The sequence below is a fragment of the Athene noctua genome, chromosome 19, assembly GCF_965140245.1.
Source record: "Athene noctua chromosome 19, bAthNoc1.hap1.1, whole genome shotgun sequence".
Classification (NCBI taxonomy): domain Eukaryota; kingdom Metazoa; phylum Chordata; class Aves; order Strigiformes; family Strigidae; genus Athene; species Athene noctua.
Genome location: NC_134055.1, coordinates 3,794,317 through 3,811,168, shown reverse-complemented (window position 1 = coordinate 3,811,168; position 16,852 = coordinate 3,794,317). Strand labels below are relative to the sequence as shown.

The 16,852-nt window shown below is 47.2% G+C and overlaps 1 protein-coding gene across 4 annotated transcripts in view; it reads left to right on the top strand.

The window, feature by feature from the left end:
* Positions 1-608: 608 nt before the first annotated feature.
* Positions 609-16,852, top strand: part of YPEL2 (yippee like 2) — a 39,335-nt gene continuing 23,091 nt past the window's right edge. Inside the window, exons 1-3 of one of the 4 annotated variants that reach the window (XM_074922659.1) lie at positions 632-708; positions 8,335-8,465; positions 13,749-14,061. In XM_074922659.1, coding sequence (XP_074778760.1) covers positions 13,945-14,061 — 117 coding nt within the window. In that variant the 5' untranslated portion in view covers positions 632-708; positions 8,335-8,465; positions 13,749-13,944. Of the gene's footprint in view, positions 709-7,898; positions 8,023-8,334; positions 8,466-13,748; positions 14,062-16,852 lie in introns of those variants that run through there. The other 3 variants (XM_074922660.1, XM_074922661.1, XM_074922658.1) reach the window with 3 other exon arrangements.

The window sequence follows — 16,852 nt, the reverse complement described above, 5'->3', positions numbered from 1 at the left end:
CCCAGGGGCGCGGGCCGGAGCCCCGGCGCGATGCGGCAGGGTTGGTGCAGTGCCCCTCGCCCGCGCATCCTTCGCGCATCTCCTGCGCATCCTCATGCCGCTTTTACGCGCCTGTACAGATCATCCACCACCACCTGCTGGTGCCCGGCACCGTCACCGGGGCTCGCTCCCTGGGGGAGCGGCCGGTCCCCCGGCGGCCCCGGGGGCAGGCGCGGCCGCCCCCCGCCGTTCCCCCCTCGCCCCGTTCCCCGTCTCCGCCGAGGCGGTGCCTGCGCCTTTAAGAGGAAACGCATCTGTTTGTTATTCCCCCTCGCGCTCCACGCCGGCAGCGCCAGGGCCGCTCCCATTGGCTGCCGCCTCCCTGCGCGCGGCGGAGGGCGGGGCGAGGCGTGCGTCTCTGTGTGTGTGTGCGCGCCGGACCGCGAGGGGAGGGGGGGGCGGGAGCACCCGTTGCCGGCTTCGCGTTCTGATTGGTCTTAAAAAAGTGGGCTGCGGCTGTCGGTAACCAACCGTCGGGGTGTTGCTATGTGCCAGCGGGCGGCGATTGGCGCTGGGCGGTGCCGCTCAGCGCCCAGCAGGCTCGCGGCCGCGCCTATAAGCGGAGGGAAGCGGCGGGAGGAGGCGGGCGCTGCGGGGCTGCCTGGTGCGCGTCGGCCGCCGCGCTCCGTCTGCGCTGGGGACGCGCTTGAGGCGGCCGCGCCGCGGCGAGTGAGTGCGGCGGGGGGCGAGGGCCGGGCGGCGGGGCCCTGCGGTGCGGCCCGGGGCGGGGGGACGGCGGGGCCCGGGGTGAAGCCGCCGCTCGGAGCTGCGCCACAGCCGCGTCCATCACACCCCCCGCCCCGTCCCGCGATGGGGCAGCGGAGGCGGTTGGGGGGGGGGGTGTTTGCGCGTCCTGAGGGCCGCCAGCCCCGCGGCGCGACCCCTCGGCGAGGCGGCTTCTCCTCGGAGAGGGGTTGTGTCGCCGCGGGGGAGAGGGCCCGGGGGCCTGCGGCGCCCCTGGGGCTGGCAGCGGGGGAGCCGGGCGCTGCGAGCGGCGGCCTTTGTGTCTGCGGGGCCGGGTGAGGGGCTGGAGGTGGGGAGGGCAACAGGTCCCAGCCCGGGAGAGCGTCCCAGGGGCAGCGCGCAGGCGAGGGGAGAGGGGGTTGTCTTTCTCCCGGCGCTTCCAGCGAGGGAGGAGAGCAACAGGAGGGACCTGCGGTAGCGGGGCAGGGGCTGCCCGGCGGTGCCACCGCGGGAGGAGGAGAAGGGACAGGGGAATGGTTCTTCCTCACTAACCGTCTTGCTGTAGCGAGTAAACGCATAATAAAAGCCTGAACCCTCCCCCAGGTGAGATCCGTGCCTACCCTAAAGGTGTGCGGGAGGCTTGAGACTCCAGGGAGAGGTGCAGCATCTTCCCCCCCAGGTTCAGGGGGCACCTCCCGAGCCGTTGCCAGCACGGCCCGGAGAGCTGGCTGCTGACCAGGGAGAAGTGCCCTGCCGCGGCTCTATTTACCAACACTGCTGCCGGAGTCCCTGGAGACCAGGCCTTGCCCAGCTGCAGGCTGTGGCTCTGTGCTACAGAAGTGACATCATGCCTGGTGTGGCAAAAGAGAGATTGCAGGGCGCCTGGATCAGCCTGCGGAGAGGGCATCCTCAGCCCTGCGTGATGCTTGGCCTTAAAGCAGGCAGTTTCTGCGTGTGGTGCATTGAAACAGGTCCCCCACAGGAAAAGCGGGGGTAACTCGGCTGCTCTGTGTTGCTGCTCTAGCCTCTGCTTAAGGGTGTAGCAGCTTCCTCTTCTGCAGAGCACTATACAGAGGGTGAGAACGTGCAGCGTCAAGGGGGCTTTGCCGTCTGCTTCTCTACTGAAACTTCTGGGTTTGATCAGAAAAGAAGTTTGAAATGAGATTAAGTAGCTGTGGAGCGAGCTATGGGTCCACAGCTTCAGATTTTAATGCTGATTTTTTTGAAGCCAAAAGAAGTCAAAACATTCCAGTTTTAAAATGTGATTTTAACAGTGTAGAAAAAGAAGTTGAATCCTCACCCCTTTTCCCCACAATTTACTGAAGTGAATCTGTCCCCACTTTCTTCTGGTCTCTGTTTTAAAGTACAGAAAGAGAAGGCCCATCACACTGGTGTTCTTAGCTTGCAGACAACAATTAGGCAAGGGGTGGGATGGCTCACCTGCCTTCCCGACATTGCTTTCCTCAGGGCCTACTACACGCTCCACGTAAGGATTTTTTGCTAATGTGTTTACAGTTACTTAAAGCTTATGCTGGGTAGCGTAGAGAAGCCTTTGCTGAGTTAGGTGGTTGTTAACAAGCAGGTACTGAGAGCTCTACTTAAAGTCCATGAGAGGATTCTGCCTGGAGAGGATGTATTCTGTGACTTCATTCTTGCAGAGCGCTCCCCTTGATTTTGTTTAAGATCTCCTCGTGTTGGGATCCACGCCTCTGGTTTCTTGTAAACATTGTTTGCTGTGTAACGGCAGTACTTGAATAGAGAATTAAGATGTTCTCCTTTTCTCACTGGATCCCTAATTCTTGTTTCCTGCTGAAAGACCATTTAACAGTGAGCCTTGTGCTTTGAAGCTGAAGTTGGAAATGCTGTAGAGAGGGCAGAGACATTGCTTTCATCTGATGAAGATGTCAAGTGCTTCTCTCTTTTTTTCTTTTTTTCTTTTTTTTAAGCTTTCTTTGCAAGGGTCTCTTTCATGGTGCCAGGATCAGAATAACTGGCAAAACTGTATTGGTCATTGAGCTCCCTTGTGTCCTCTGGATCCACAGATTTTGAATAAGTGATTTCCTTTCTTTGCTCTTCGGTGTGTGTAGTTGAGTCAGGGTTGTACTGAGGAAGGCAGCATCACTACTTGTAAATCCACATTCCCTCAAAGGCTCCTTGACTCACGGATTGAGTACCTGTTGCTGAGAGAGAATTTAATTAAGGAACTGGTCACTCTGGTGTAGGTCCTGGCTGGCAGTTTAGAAAGTGGGAGCTCCTTGATCTGTTGTGGTAGTACACAAGCATTGCAAGGATTGCAGAGGAGTAAAGCCATTTATTTCTTGGTCTTGCATCACGGCCTTGACTTTGACCATGTGTGTGGAAGCCTCTTGAAGAAATGCCAATAAACCTAGGCTTTCATTGAGCTTCGGTCATTAGCTGGCAAACCTTTGCTGGAACTTTAGCAGAGTCTTCATCAGAGGTCAGCGATGAAGTGCTAGAGCAGTGGGCTTCAAGAGGGATCACCAAGTGGTGTCTGGAATGGAAAAATTGAGAGTTCAGTTCTCTGAGCTGCTTTGAAGCTGATCAGTGATGTTCAAGGCAGAATGGTGTAGCAGAGTGTATTTATGGCTTTAAAACCATAGCAAAACACACAGCTTCCTTTTTTTTTCCTCTCCTTGACAGAGACCTGTCAGTCGGTTCTTCAGGATGTTCCCTCTTTTCTGTGCCTGTTCATCCAGAGGTCTTGTCTTCTAATCACAGCAGCTAAAGGCTAAGGATAGGTTTTTTGGTTTTGTTTTTTTTTTTTTCTCCCAGAAGCCAAAGTGAGTCCACAGAAGAGATGGACTGTCGGGACTCAAGGATTTTTCAGTTTTTTAAAACAGCACTTTTGCTGGTAAACCAGCATGTCTGTTGGTGGTGTGATGCTGATTGAGGATCTGAATCTCTTTTTTTTTTCCCCAAAACAAAGACATTTTATAATTTGTCATCTTTGAGGGAAAGAAAATACAGTTTTCTAGGCAGGCTGCTGCTTAGGAGTGTTGGGTCCTGGGACAGAATCATGCCCCCTGTTGCCCCTACTCTTCATCCTCCATGAAGTTTGGCAGTCGGTTCTCTCTCCAAGTCTGTTTTCTGCCATGTCTTGTCTTTGTGTTCCTTGTTGGTCAGGGCAGGTAGTTTCTTGTAAGCTGATCGCTCTTGCGTTCTGGCTTTGTGACCCTCTCCTTGATAGCCACATCTGCCAGGGCTGCCTGAGTGTTTTCAACCCACTGATGCGGATGTGTTGGACGTCGGGAGCAGCTTCGTCTCCGGAAGCGTCACTGGACTGGCCAAGCCACTTAAGGCTGCAGGAAATAACATAATTAATGAGACTTAGTTCTCTCACATCTTGTACCTGACAATCTCAAGTCACTTGACAATGCTAATTAAAGCTAATCACACTCCTCTGTTTTTAGTAAATAGCTATTATCCCTGCTTCACTCTTGCTTTAACAAATGATAGTGCCAGGCAATGTGAGTCACTGGAAGTTATGGGATTGCAGCCGTAAGAGCTGCCTTCCGGTCCCTTCGCGCAGGCGTACACGTCTAGCTAGGGATTGTTTCTTTTACACCTGTTAAAGTGTTGGTATGGTGTGTTAAAAGGTGTCATGTGACTTAGTAAAATACGTAGCTTTTTTACTGCCGTTGTGACGTACAGAACTAAACTTTCGAGGTCGAGCAAAGGCTATTAAAGGTTTCAAAAGCTGAGGATGCTTTGAATTTGCCCTTCCGAGAACTTTTTGATCCGCTGAGAGGGAAGGCAGAGTGGTGTCAAAGCTGCACTCTCACTTCTCCTGTTTCACATTGGCAGTGACTTCGTTACGAGGACAAAAATGTAGTGTGGTATAACCTAGACATTGCATAGCTCAGCCACAGAACTCTGGAATATTGAAGTTTCACTGGTGAAATATTGCTAAAGGATGGCTCAGCAATGTGTTATTAAAAACAGATTGTCCAACATCACAAAAAAAAGTTGGAGTTAATAATTAACTGTGGAGGGAAAAAAAAAAATCTTAATGAGAATCCCAGGAACTCCCAGCTCAAGCATGCGTCAGTAGGCACAGAACTGCAAGAGGTGAGTCAGTTCACATACCTTGGCAGTAACATGCAGGCTAGTGAGGATATCCAGGAGGAACTAACGACAGAAACTGGCAAGGTAACAGCTGACTTGACCCATCTTAAACTAGATTCAGTTATAAAGTGTCTGTCATGTGAAGATTCAAGCTATAAATCTTCACCTGACTTTGCCCCCTTGACATATGGGTTGCTAAATGAAAGCTGGAAGGATGATGACTCACCTGCCATGGCACGTATGTACCTCGTTAATATAGTAACTGTTGCATAAAAAGTGTTACTGGCAGAGATGGGTCAGAATTCAACACCTCATCCTTAGCTTTACTCAGAAAAAGAGACAGATGGACCAGAGTAGAAAATGAAGTCACTGTCTCTCCCGTGACAGATGTGCTCCTGGGCAGCACAAGGCTAGTTAAAAGATGCTCCTGGGAAGAACCCTCTGAGCAGATGATTTTGTGAGCAGATGAAAACTTACAGGATTTGACAAGGGGAGCTCGCAAATAGTAAGTCATGACAGGCAGCTGTGGCAGATCTTTTCTTTCAACTACAAATGACTTTGAGGATATTGGAAGGATACTTGCAATAGATCAATGTTCTCGCCGTGTTCCCTGTCACTACCCAGCCTTTATCAGGGAAACAGATGATCCATCCAGCAGACCAAATTAATTGAATCCTAGTCATACCTGCATTTGCCAAAAAGGAAGATAATAGAGCAATGTAAGGAGCACAAAAGAAACATAATGATATAAGATGATTTGGATAGCTAGACTGGGCTACAACTAAAACGAGGAAGTGTAGTTGGGAAGATAAAGAGTGTTTCCATTTTGCCAGTAATTGGTTGTTGGATGGGAAGAGCTTCTCCTTGATGTCTTCAGTTGGGGTTGGTACTGGAACAGCAAGGTGAGGGTCTTTCATTTGTAGAACGCTGTGCGTGCGTAAGACAGGGGATGATGTCCCTGACAGGATGATGTCCTGGTCTGTGGCTCCACGTCTGACCTGTTGCATTGAACATGTAGCAGAAGGATGGGTATGCACTGAAGAGCTGCATCTTGCAGCGTGTTTGAGCCGTTGCTGTTATCTCACTCGAGTGCATCATATCTACTTGGCCGACTCAGATGAGGGACTGTTAGCCCCTTGCGGGGGATGCTGGCAGGAGTTTTTGCTAAATGTAAAGGAGGAAATGGAGTCATTTGTGTTTTAAATTAGTTCAGCTTGCAGTTTTTGTTTATTTGTGGCACAAGTGGGATTTGCTGGTAGGAGCAAAAGTGCGTGCTGGCTTGTTTCAAATTTCTCCCGGCCAGCTGTGATGCTTTTCTGCCTGTAGGTCTCCTCCTGCGTTCGGTCACGCACGCTGGCATCTATTGTAACTGGGTTTTGAATTCAGCTGTGATGGAGCATACCTGCAAAACAAAGGTGGGCAGCTTGCAGCTATAATGCTCACCATGCTGCCTGTTATCAGCGGCGCATACTCTTCTGCATTGCAAAGATATTGCTGCCAGGCAACTCGGAGGAGAGTGGGAAGAGAATTCAGCCAGAGGTGTCAGTTATTCCTCAGCAGAGGCTGAATCTTGCAGTCCGTGTTCGCTGGGTTTCAGAGACAGCCCAGAGAAGGTAACAGATTTTGAAGCCAGCCTTGTGAGATGATGCCTGTCCTAGCTGTCCTGTGCCTTTTGAGATGAAATTGTAAAGGAAACAATTTGATTAAAATTTCCAGAATGATTTCCCTTCGCTGCTTCCCAGTGGTGTCTGTGGTGCCTCTGGGTTGTTTTGAACAGTGTGTTTTGTTCTGAATTGCGGGGAGAGATGAGTTAGTGCTTCTGACGCTGAGTGCTCCGAGTCCAGCCTTAGATCTGTAGATGAAATCAGAAAGTTCTCATGGTTGTCTGGGCTCTGCAGACAGGAAAGAGACATCTCTGCACCATCTTCCCTGAGTTACTTTAACCTGTTCCTTCACCTTCCAGTCAGTTGTGTGCTGTAGTTCAAGACAAGACATTTTTTTTGTTTGAAGGCAGGAGTCCTCTGGACTTGCTTCTCACCACATGGTTGCACTTGAGAACCTGAAAATGTGCTGGTGTGGGTGTTACCTATTTAAAAAATAATAAGTGAAACTTTAAAATTTCATTTACTCTCCAAATTGACAGAAGGTAAATCAACTGTGTAAAGAACAAATTTTTTTAAAAAATTACTTTGTTTTTAATAAGTTATGGATTAATAGGGTATACAGTGACAAAGCTAGACAGACTTAAAAAAATTCCAGTGCAAAGTGAGTTTAAAAAATTCGGTGCTTTTAAGTTTCAACTCATTTTTATGTACCTTCCATGTCATTTTCATGGAAAGCCTCTCCATCAGAGGGCGACCAGAAATTTCATTGTAGGGATACTGAATCTATTTTTGATGAGAACATTTGTGATAGACCATGGACTGACATATTGCCATTTTTTTTGAAAAAAAAAAGAAAAAAAACCCCCAACTTTTAAAAAGCAATTAATATAACTGCAATGACAGTTTTGACAGGTTTAGTATTGACAGCTATTGAGCAGAATAACAACTCTGGTGTTTTTCCTGACAGGCTGGCTGCGGTATGTGGAGCACGGCAGGTGCAGCACGGTTGGCGTTGTGCCTGTCCCTGATTCACTATGGCCAGATAGTCTTTAATTGCTTCTTGCTGAAGCTCTTTTTGATGCCCTCTAGTGGTTACCTGGCAATTGTCTGCGGTACTGTTTGTCGTCAGTATCTCCTTCCTTCCATCCATCCGCATCCTCAGCATCACAAAGTGCTTCCCGGCGGTGAAGGATGCTGTCTCCAGTCTGCAGAAGAGAGAACTAGTGCCCGTAGAAATGAAGTGGCCTGCTAGGAGATAACCAGAGGAATGAAGGGGGTTAAATATGTTTCTAGTTGAAGGCAGTCTGAATGAGAAACCTACCCCATGCTATTATTTGTATTGCACTTGTGTCCATTTATCTGATAAAAGTAAATGCAGAGGCTTCCTGCTGGCCGTCTTCCACCATTTCACTTGTTATTTTCCTGTCACCAAGGGCTCGCAAGGTTTTGCGAATGAGCTGAAGGAGCACAGGCGTTGGCGGAGGACACGGTTCATGTATCAGTAAGGACTTTTGATGGTCGTGCTAGTTCTGCTGAGCTGAATGCAGTGTCATCTCATCAAGTGTTTGAAATCGGTGCGTTTCAGAAACTTGATACTGAAGGAGTAAAGGTACATTGTGTACACCCATATGCTATTTAAACTCCTTTCTTGGCTTTCCCTTGTGTTCCACGTTTAAATTCAGAACGGTTTCTTTCAGGGCCTTTCACAATGTACATCCTACCCTCCTACCTTCGGATGATCTGGCTTCATCTTTTCCAAAGCTGTTTCAGTCCTTTGTGGCAGTGAGGATCTCCAGAGCTGCCCCAAACCAGGATCTTTTATTGCAGTACGACATCATCAGAGTATAAAAGCTTCTGAGCAGTGCCCGGTGTCTCTGAGGGTTTAGCACCTGAAATTCTGACACTAATTTTTATTCCATAGGGAAGACTGGCAAAACTGGGCATTAAACCCAGACTCCGATTTCAGCGTATCACCTTAGAGACTACCCTTCCTCTTTCAAACTGCAATGCGTTAAGCAACATTAAGGCAGTTTCTATGTCAAGAAAAACCTGGTAAGTAAGTGTGCTTAACCTTAAGCATTTTCTTAGACTCCTGCTAAGACCCTGGAGCAATGCAGTCTGCTACGGTTTGTGATCTTGTAGAAACAGAAAACTCCAAACCCAATTCCTCTTGTGCTTTCGTTGCCCTCAGCATAAGTACATCTCTAGCTCTTTCTATATTAATGAGACACCAAAGAAGAAAGGTTGATTTTCTAAAGAGGTGATTTTTTTCAGAGTTATTACAGGCAGCTTTCTATAGTATTTTCTATGTTCTAATAAGTATTTAATGGACTAAAGTTTATCTTAAAAACCAAATAATCCGTAAAACAAACCCTCAGACCCAACAAACCTGTTGTTTGTCCTGCCAGAGCGAACAGGGACATTTGCATCTGAGCTGCATTGCACATGGGTTTTATGCAAAATTAGACCTGTGTGTGATAGTTTTTGTTCTCTGGCATTGTGGCATATGGACTTGTACAAGCAGTAGCCTTGTCTAGCAAGTGTTTGGCACAGACTTGGCATTCCCTCTTTTCTGTGTTTCCTGACCTGCGAACAGCTTCATGTGAAAAGTGGCTGTTGGACAGGTGGCGGGTGAATACTGAACCAAAAAGTTGTTTGAACAGCAAAATGTGTGTCGTGGTTTTTCCTTCATGGAGGTGGCATCTGCTTAAAACTTAGCAGGATTAAGCAGGGCAGCCCTAACATACACAGTGCTTGCAAGCAGTACATTCAGCTGATTGTCTCACTGATAACTACAATAAATGATGTCGATAAGCTTCTTCCCTAGAATTCTTTCCTTTTGTCTAAACCAGTTTTCTGACTTCTTGTGAATTAATTAGTATGCACAATTTCTGTGCCATCAATTTGAGTGTGTTCATCCCAGAGATAAATCTCTGTTAAAGAATGATAAAAGAAAAATAGTGAATTATGTTGGTGGTGACAGATACTTATCTCTCTAACAGTACTGGACATGACGATAAAGTAATCAAAGCATTATTTTTTTTTTAAAGTGAATGGAATGACTTCACTAATGCCCACTGTCAGTGAGGCTGTTGAACATTAACTCCTCATTCTGAAAAACCAGAGGCTCAGCCTAAAATCATCCCCATGCCTTTGTTCTACAGTAGAATGAATGCACTGTTGGCTGTTCAATGTGTTTTAATTCAAATGTGTTTGCTACTAGGACAGAAAAAAAATACAGGAGGTTGGTTTTTTTGCATTGCTGAGGGCCATGGATCCTATTTAATACATTTCAAGATGATATTCAAGAGAGAAGTGAGTCCTTACAAGCTCCTAGCTGTGCCTGTAGATGTAAGAATGCATTTCCTATTGTTTTTCCCTTCTCTCCCTTACTATGATGAGGACAGAGCTCTTGGTAGATAGCGCACACAAGCAATCAGTCTGTCGGGCTGAATGGCTGTACAAAGGCAGTGCCTTTATAAAGCATGGCAACCATATATGAGCTTATCTGAAGTTTTTTTTCAAGGCAGTTTCTTACCTAGGTTTCCCACCAAGACCTTAGCTCACAAATCTTTATTCTCTCCCCTGCCTTAAGCAAAGAGATCAATTTGGTTTGCGTTCTCGGCACAGTAGTGAGAACAGGAATTGCAATTAATCTTAATCTGTGCTCTGATATCATCTCACTTGAATTTTTTTTTTTTTTTTGGCCACTTCTAAAAGGTCAGATGTTTTTGCTGACGTTAAAGGTGTTAAGTGGTCAAATAAATGAATGCTCGTGAAAAGCTTTTCCAGAAAGCTGCACGCAGCAGATAATTTATGTGTGCGTGTGTGTGTTCATTTCTGCATTAGATAAATGCAGTTGTAGTATTTCCTGTTTTACTCATTGTTCTAGAGCATTGATGCTTGGGAGGCCTGGACAGAGGGGTCAGCAAACAACAGATTAAGGAATTGCTCTTATATTATTCTGGTTGGGTATCGTTTATGTCTCCACTTGGCTTCGAGGATGCTTTCTCCAGCTGTTGTGCTGCAGTGCTAGGCAGCTGATCAAAAAAGAAATGTTTGGCATGACAGTGTGGGAGGGAAGTAGTAAAACTGGTGGTTGGTATACTTACCTAGCCGTGCTGAAGAAAAAGAGAGAAGAGGGGATTGCACCATTTCATCATAAATCAGTGAAATATCTAAGGTTTAGACACAGTCTGTTTTCTCATTCAGAAATCAGGTGAAGTGATTGCCAGTCCTTCTTGTGCTTTCCTCCAGATGGTCTGTCCAATGTAATCTGCTTCTTTCAGACAGGGCTCGGTGCTTTGCCTTGGAATCCAATTGCATTTGGCCCCAGAAAGAACACACTTAGTCTCCTGCTTCCGTGCACTTGGAGGACAAGGCACATGGCTCACAAATTCCAGGCTCCAAGATCTGTTAGGGCTGGGATATGGCATATCAGCTGCTGAATCAGGGGCTTGGAATTTGGGGACGGTTCTGTTGTCTTGTGACTGTAGAGGTTGGCTCTTGCTTAGTTCAGGAAGGCTGGGATATGTTGCTATTACTTACATCTTATCAGCAGAAAATAAGAAAGGATTCTGCTTTGGTTTGCATGTTGTTTCTGCCCTGTTGCAGACTTAGGGTTCAGTCCTCAAAGTGCTCCTCAGCTCGGAGGAGAAAACAATGCTGTCTAACAAAATTCACTCAGTTCTGGCAAGATTCTGGTGCATATGGAGAACTGGGGCAGGGTACAAAGACTGCCTGATTTCTCTTACTTCTCCGATTAGTGTAAAAGACAAATCTTGCTGAAATGCAGCTGTGTACCAGTTAGTGCACAGGCAGTCTGCTTAGCTACAGGTTGGCCAGATAAATTCCTGGCAAGACCCCTTTTGACTGAACAAGGGGAGGTTTAGTTCCTTACAAGCTGGGAAGTGAGCCCTTCCGTGTCAGGACGGGTCTTCCAAAGCTCTCACTGTAACTTTAATTGGAAAAGGTTAATCTGATTAGTTAGTGTTTGCAAAGAGCTTTAGGGATGAAAAGTGCTATGTAAGTGCTGACTGTTATGATCATGATAGATATGCTTTATCAGCAGTTTGTGGGATGAGTAAGACTCTCTTTTTTTTTTTTTTTTTTTTTCCTCCCCCCATTTGACTGTAAGAGAGCTGCCTTCTGGAGAGCAGAAGAAAAATATTTCAGAAAAAGGAGAAAACGCGTATCCTGTTGCCTGGCTGGTGTCTGTCTCCTGTTGAGCACTGTGCATGGTCATAATATTTATGGACCTTTGCACCAAATGATGCCCGTGTGAGCCTGCGACAGCCCTCCACTATAGTGCTCGTAGGAGCTGTGTACTGGAAAGCTTGCAGATAGCGTGCCGGGCTGTCAGGGATTGTCCAGCTGGCAGTAGGTTCAGTGGGTGACGCTTTCAGAAACGCTAAAGCAGCTTGGATACCTTGAATCTTTTTTTGAATTCTTTTTCAACAATGCCAAGAAGACTTAGGAGCAGAAGTGTTGGAGACAGGCGTTTCCATAAATGGCACTTTGGTACTTAAGCAACGAGGTTTTTTTGCAGATCTCACCGTTTGATGGTGATCACACACGAGGCTTTCCAGCAAACAGCAGTAGTGGACTCCCAGTCTGATTTTTGTTTTTTTTTTTTTCAAGAATGACTTGGACAGTTTTGCCCTGGTGAGATACTTGTGACCAGTGCTAACACTGGGCAGAAGAGATCATCTAAATGGGATGCTTAAGAGTTCTGCAGGATTGATTCCTCCGACAATTTTCTTGGGCCCCCCTTTTGGTTCCCCCATTGACTTTCTGATTTCCATCCCACTGTTCTGACAGTTTCCCCTTTACCAAGCCAGAGAGATGTATATGCTTAGAATAGCTCCAGCCCAGCCGTTCTCTGCAGCATACCTTGAGCCAGGTGTGTGGCTGGTGCTTTTTCTGAAAAGGTGCATCCTGCTGAGCAGCAGCAGAGCCAGCTTAGCCCACAAACGCCAGGGAGCTATTTTAGCAGCGTAGCAGCGTAGTGACCTGGGCTGGCTTTATTCTAACCTGGAAGATTATCAGCTGTGCTTCAGGCAAGTTGCTCATAGCGACTTAGAGACCAGCTCTTAAGCTCTTGTACTTTCCTGTTTTGTCCACTTCAGAAACTTCCATTGCAGGTCAGGTGTGGGGGTTTTATTTCTTGATTTTCAGTTGGGGGTGGGTTTTTTTTGGGGGGGTGTGGTGGTGGTGGTATTGTTCCAGTGTTTGCTACACAAAGTGCAGACTTAGAAACTGAACAAAATCACATGTTTTATGGAAAGGAAAATCCTCATGGGAGGAGCAGCCAGAGTTCATGATTAATTTCTAGAGCATGCATGCACGCCATGTATCAAGGAGGGAGGGGAGCTGCTTCCTTTATGCTACATCCATTCTCAAAAGAAACATTTGTAGCTGGTAAGGCTTATAGATGTAGGATCTAAAAAACTGGTTTCTGCCAACAAAAAGAGATCCAGACTTGAGCTGCCTTGCAGGTTCTGTCAGATGATACTGGATTGTAAAAAGGTGTTTCCATCCTGAATAGGGTTTTTAACAGTCTCTTGCTATCAAGAATAGTCATCAGAGGCTGCTCCTTGCTTTGACTGCTGTCAGATGTTCTGAGTAAAAAAAAAAATAAATACTAGAGTGCCATTTATAGAGTAGCTTCTACCTCAGAGCTTGCAGGGAGTTAGAAAGAAGAGTGTAATGAAGTAATCCTTCATTTCCCATGTGGAAACCAGGGCAGAATGGAGAGAAGAACTGGTTTGGTGACTTGTGCCCTTTCCTGGTGGCTGAGGAAACCCATGTCCAGCTCCCAGCCTTCCCACTGGCCTCCGGGGTGTCACATCAGTGAGTCACACAGGCCTGTAGCTGGCGGGTCCGACTCTGGGTCCTGACTTTCTCTCTAGCTAACAGAGTCTGGCTTCTCCAGGGGCTGGTGCCGAGCTGGACCTCGACGTGTGCAGTTCCCCAGAGGCATCTGGGAGATGAGACTTGATGAAAATCATCTTCTGAGCATCTTTATACCTCTGTAGTCATTTCCAAACCCATTAAGTGTTGGAAGAATGAATAGAGATTGTGAGCGTTGGAGCGATAGGAAGATGGTAGATAACAGAAGTGGGAAGATGCGAGGGCAGTCAGCAAGTTAGTGGCTGAGCTGTGAATAAAAATCTGTTCTCCTTGATCTAATCTGCAGACATCACGCCCGTCTCCTGGCTGCTCTGGCTCTTCCCCGCTCTCTCCATCAAACCAGAGATCGCCCCATGCGCTAGGAGACCGTTGTTGCCTGTGTGTGAGCTGAGTGTTCTGTCTGTGTTCTTTTTTGAACTTCAGGTTTGTGTGAAGTCCCCCATTCCCTCTGCCCGAATCTCTTCCTCTGAAGCGGTCACCAGCGTGTGGAGCCTGCCCCACACCCATCACCTGCCAAACCACGGCCTTTACCTGTGTCTTCCGGTGTTTCCCGTGCGACCCGTCCTGTGGGAGTGCCTCCTGGGCCACCCCAGAGTTCACACAGCGCTCAGTGGCTCCAATGGTGAAGATGACAAGGTCCAAGACTTTCCAGGCATATCTGCCTTCGTGCCACAGGACCTACAGCTGCATTCACTGCAGGGCTCATCTTGCCAACCACGATGAGCTCATTTCCAAGGTACGTGCATGACCTCACCCGCAGGTGCTGGGCAGACGCCTCCTCCCCGGGGAGCGGAAGGGTGCGTTCGCTCACACTGCAGGTCAGTTGCTGTGGAAGTGCCCAGCCTTAACCAGTACCACAGTTTTTGCTTGGAAAATGGGCTCTCAGCCTAAACAATCTAGTTGTGAGCTGCCAGTTTTGTTTTTGAAAATAGCTGTAGGGGATAGGTTTCCAAATTCGGGTCTCTGGAGTGCTTACAGGTGGTCCGTCTCTTCCTGTGATACAACCTCCTCCCTCTCATTTCCAGCTGTAAAACTGCACTAACCGATGGCCAGGACTGTGCAAATTACCTTCCTGATACTTCTTGTTAGTCTACATGCTTGTCAGCATAGCCAGAGGGTTGTTACATGACCATGATTGGGAGGCAGAGTGTCTGGAGATGTTCTCCCTGTTAAACTCTGAGCTGTACCGAGTAACTACACTAAAGCCCCTACTTAAGGGAAGGTTCTCTGATGCTTCTACCAAAACGTAAGACAGGTTTCCAAAGACCGATGAGTTGTTGTTCAAACCTTCGTATTTTTGCCAGTCTACTAACAAGACGCTTCACAGTGAAAAAGCAAGGGGTGGCTGGTAGGACGTGCTCTCAGCTGGGGAGGGTGGAAGGATTCTGTCCTGTCTTCTGATCTGTTGATCGCAAGGGGGAAGGGTCTTGAGGATAAGCTGAATGAAAAGTTTTCAGAGCCACTAAGTCAGGGACCTTTGCAGAGGGAGCGTGCCAGTAAGAGGATCTTTCTGAAGTGCGAAAACTAAACTTTCTCAGGGTGTCTGTGGAAGCCTGCAGTGCCTGGCTGTGGTCAGGCATCAAGTTTCCAGGTTTTGGCTGCCTTGGCAGTCAACTGTTCCATAAAATTTATGCAGCTTATAAAATTTGCGTTCAGAAAAAAGAGACACACCATAAGATTTATTAGCTGAGATGAGAGGAAATTGCACTGTGAGCTCTCGGGGGGGGGGGAGGGGGGGGCGCGCGCCCAACTTAAACTGGAGCAGCTTCTTGGAGCAGCTTTGAGAGAAAGGCCAGGATCACAAGGGGCAGAGGAGCTCTGCCCGTTAGAAAATGTGTAGTGCTTCCCCTCTTCCTGTTTGCCCAGATAAGATTAGAACATGTCACCTTGCACCAAGGGCATCTGTCCTTACAGGGTTGACATCTTAACAGCTGTGGAGACATGTTTGGATTCTCTGTGCTGGGTGCTCAGACCTGTCTTTTTCTGTTGGAGGCTGTCTCCTTCCTTTTTCTCTTGGTTGTTGCATGGGCTAGGGTGATGTGTACCTCTGTGGTGTTGTCTCCACACCAAACAATTGGATTTAAGTATCGTGGTATGAATAATGCTGATTGCAGACTGCTACAATTTTGGGGTTTGCAGTTTCTGAATAGACAGGTTTGCTTCTAGGCTGTCGTCTCCAAGTCATTGTGGGCCTCATGGGGGCTCCTCTTGTTCTGGTCCAGTTGCAGTGGTTCTTAGCAGAGCTGTCCCTGAGAACTATCAAAGCCTCGAGCTTTTAAAGAGGAGAAGGTTGTACATTTCCTCAACAGAAAGAGATTTTCAAATGTAAATGTCAACAGCAGTCTGTGCCCGGCTCTGGATGTGAAATACATTCAACCTCTTGGCTCAGCTCTGTGTCTTTAGGCTCCTGTGCTCAGTTGATATACCTCTAAAATGGGGTAGTTACTCCCCTGCCTTTCCTTTGGGAGAGTTGTTACCAGCTGGATTTTGTGTTGGGACACAAGGTGCTTTACTGGATAAAGAAGGAGGCTTGTTTTACTTACGTTTTTATGGTAGCTTAGAATTTGTGCTCTGCTCTTTTTTTTTTTTTTTTTTTTTTTTTGACATAGCTGATCCCCAGCCAGGGAAAAACACGAGGCTATGCATGCCCAGTGGTTTCACCTTTGACACTTCCTTCCCTTCCATGTCCATGCTCCTTCTGCTCCGCTGTGCGATACAGCTGGCTTTGCAGGTAAGTAGCTTCCAGCAGGGTAATACCAGTGCTGCAGACTGCTTGGAATTTGAGCTTCTAGCTGTCGAGGCATGCAGAAACTGCCCAGGAATGCTGACTGCTAAAATATGGACATGAGAGGGAAGGTATGAAAGCACAATATAAGTCTGTGTGTATTAAGTCATGGAAGTATTAACTACAGCGTGCTGCGGCGCTTGTATCTGCTCGTTCTCAAAGTTCATTGTAGACTGTGGTGTAAATTAGTGCTGGGACTGCGTTGCTGGTGGAGCACTAGCGGGTCATGCAACTTGAATGCAAAGGGTTTGGGGTTTTAGGTTTTATTTCCCAGAGTTATAAACCCTAATAAGATATATTATTTGTATAATTGAAAACCTTATAAAAGTAATTGTGCAATCGTAATTTGTACAACTTGGCTAGTAAACTGAGAACAGAAGGGCAGTCCCTGCCTCAAGGGGTTTCCAATATGCGTAGAAACTTTCCCAGGCAAACTTAAATAGTCATCTTTTTATCTGTTTGAGTTAGGTTTTAAACATCTCCCTGAGGCCTTCTGCAGATCTTTCATCACAGCCGTATATTAGCATCTGAGAACCAGGCGGTGCAATTGCTGCGCTTGTTTTCCGTATGAAAATGTGGCGAACGGAAGGAAGAAACAAGTGCCATGAGGATTGAAAAGGGAGTGGGAGATTTTGTCAAACCAGAGCGTTTCTCAGTCTGCAGTGTATCCCATCTTGAACCTGACTATGTCACTTTAATCAAAACAGCCCAAATGACACCATCTTTGGAAACGTTCCGCAGA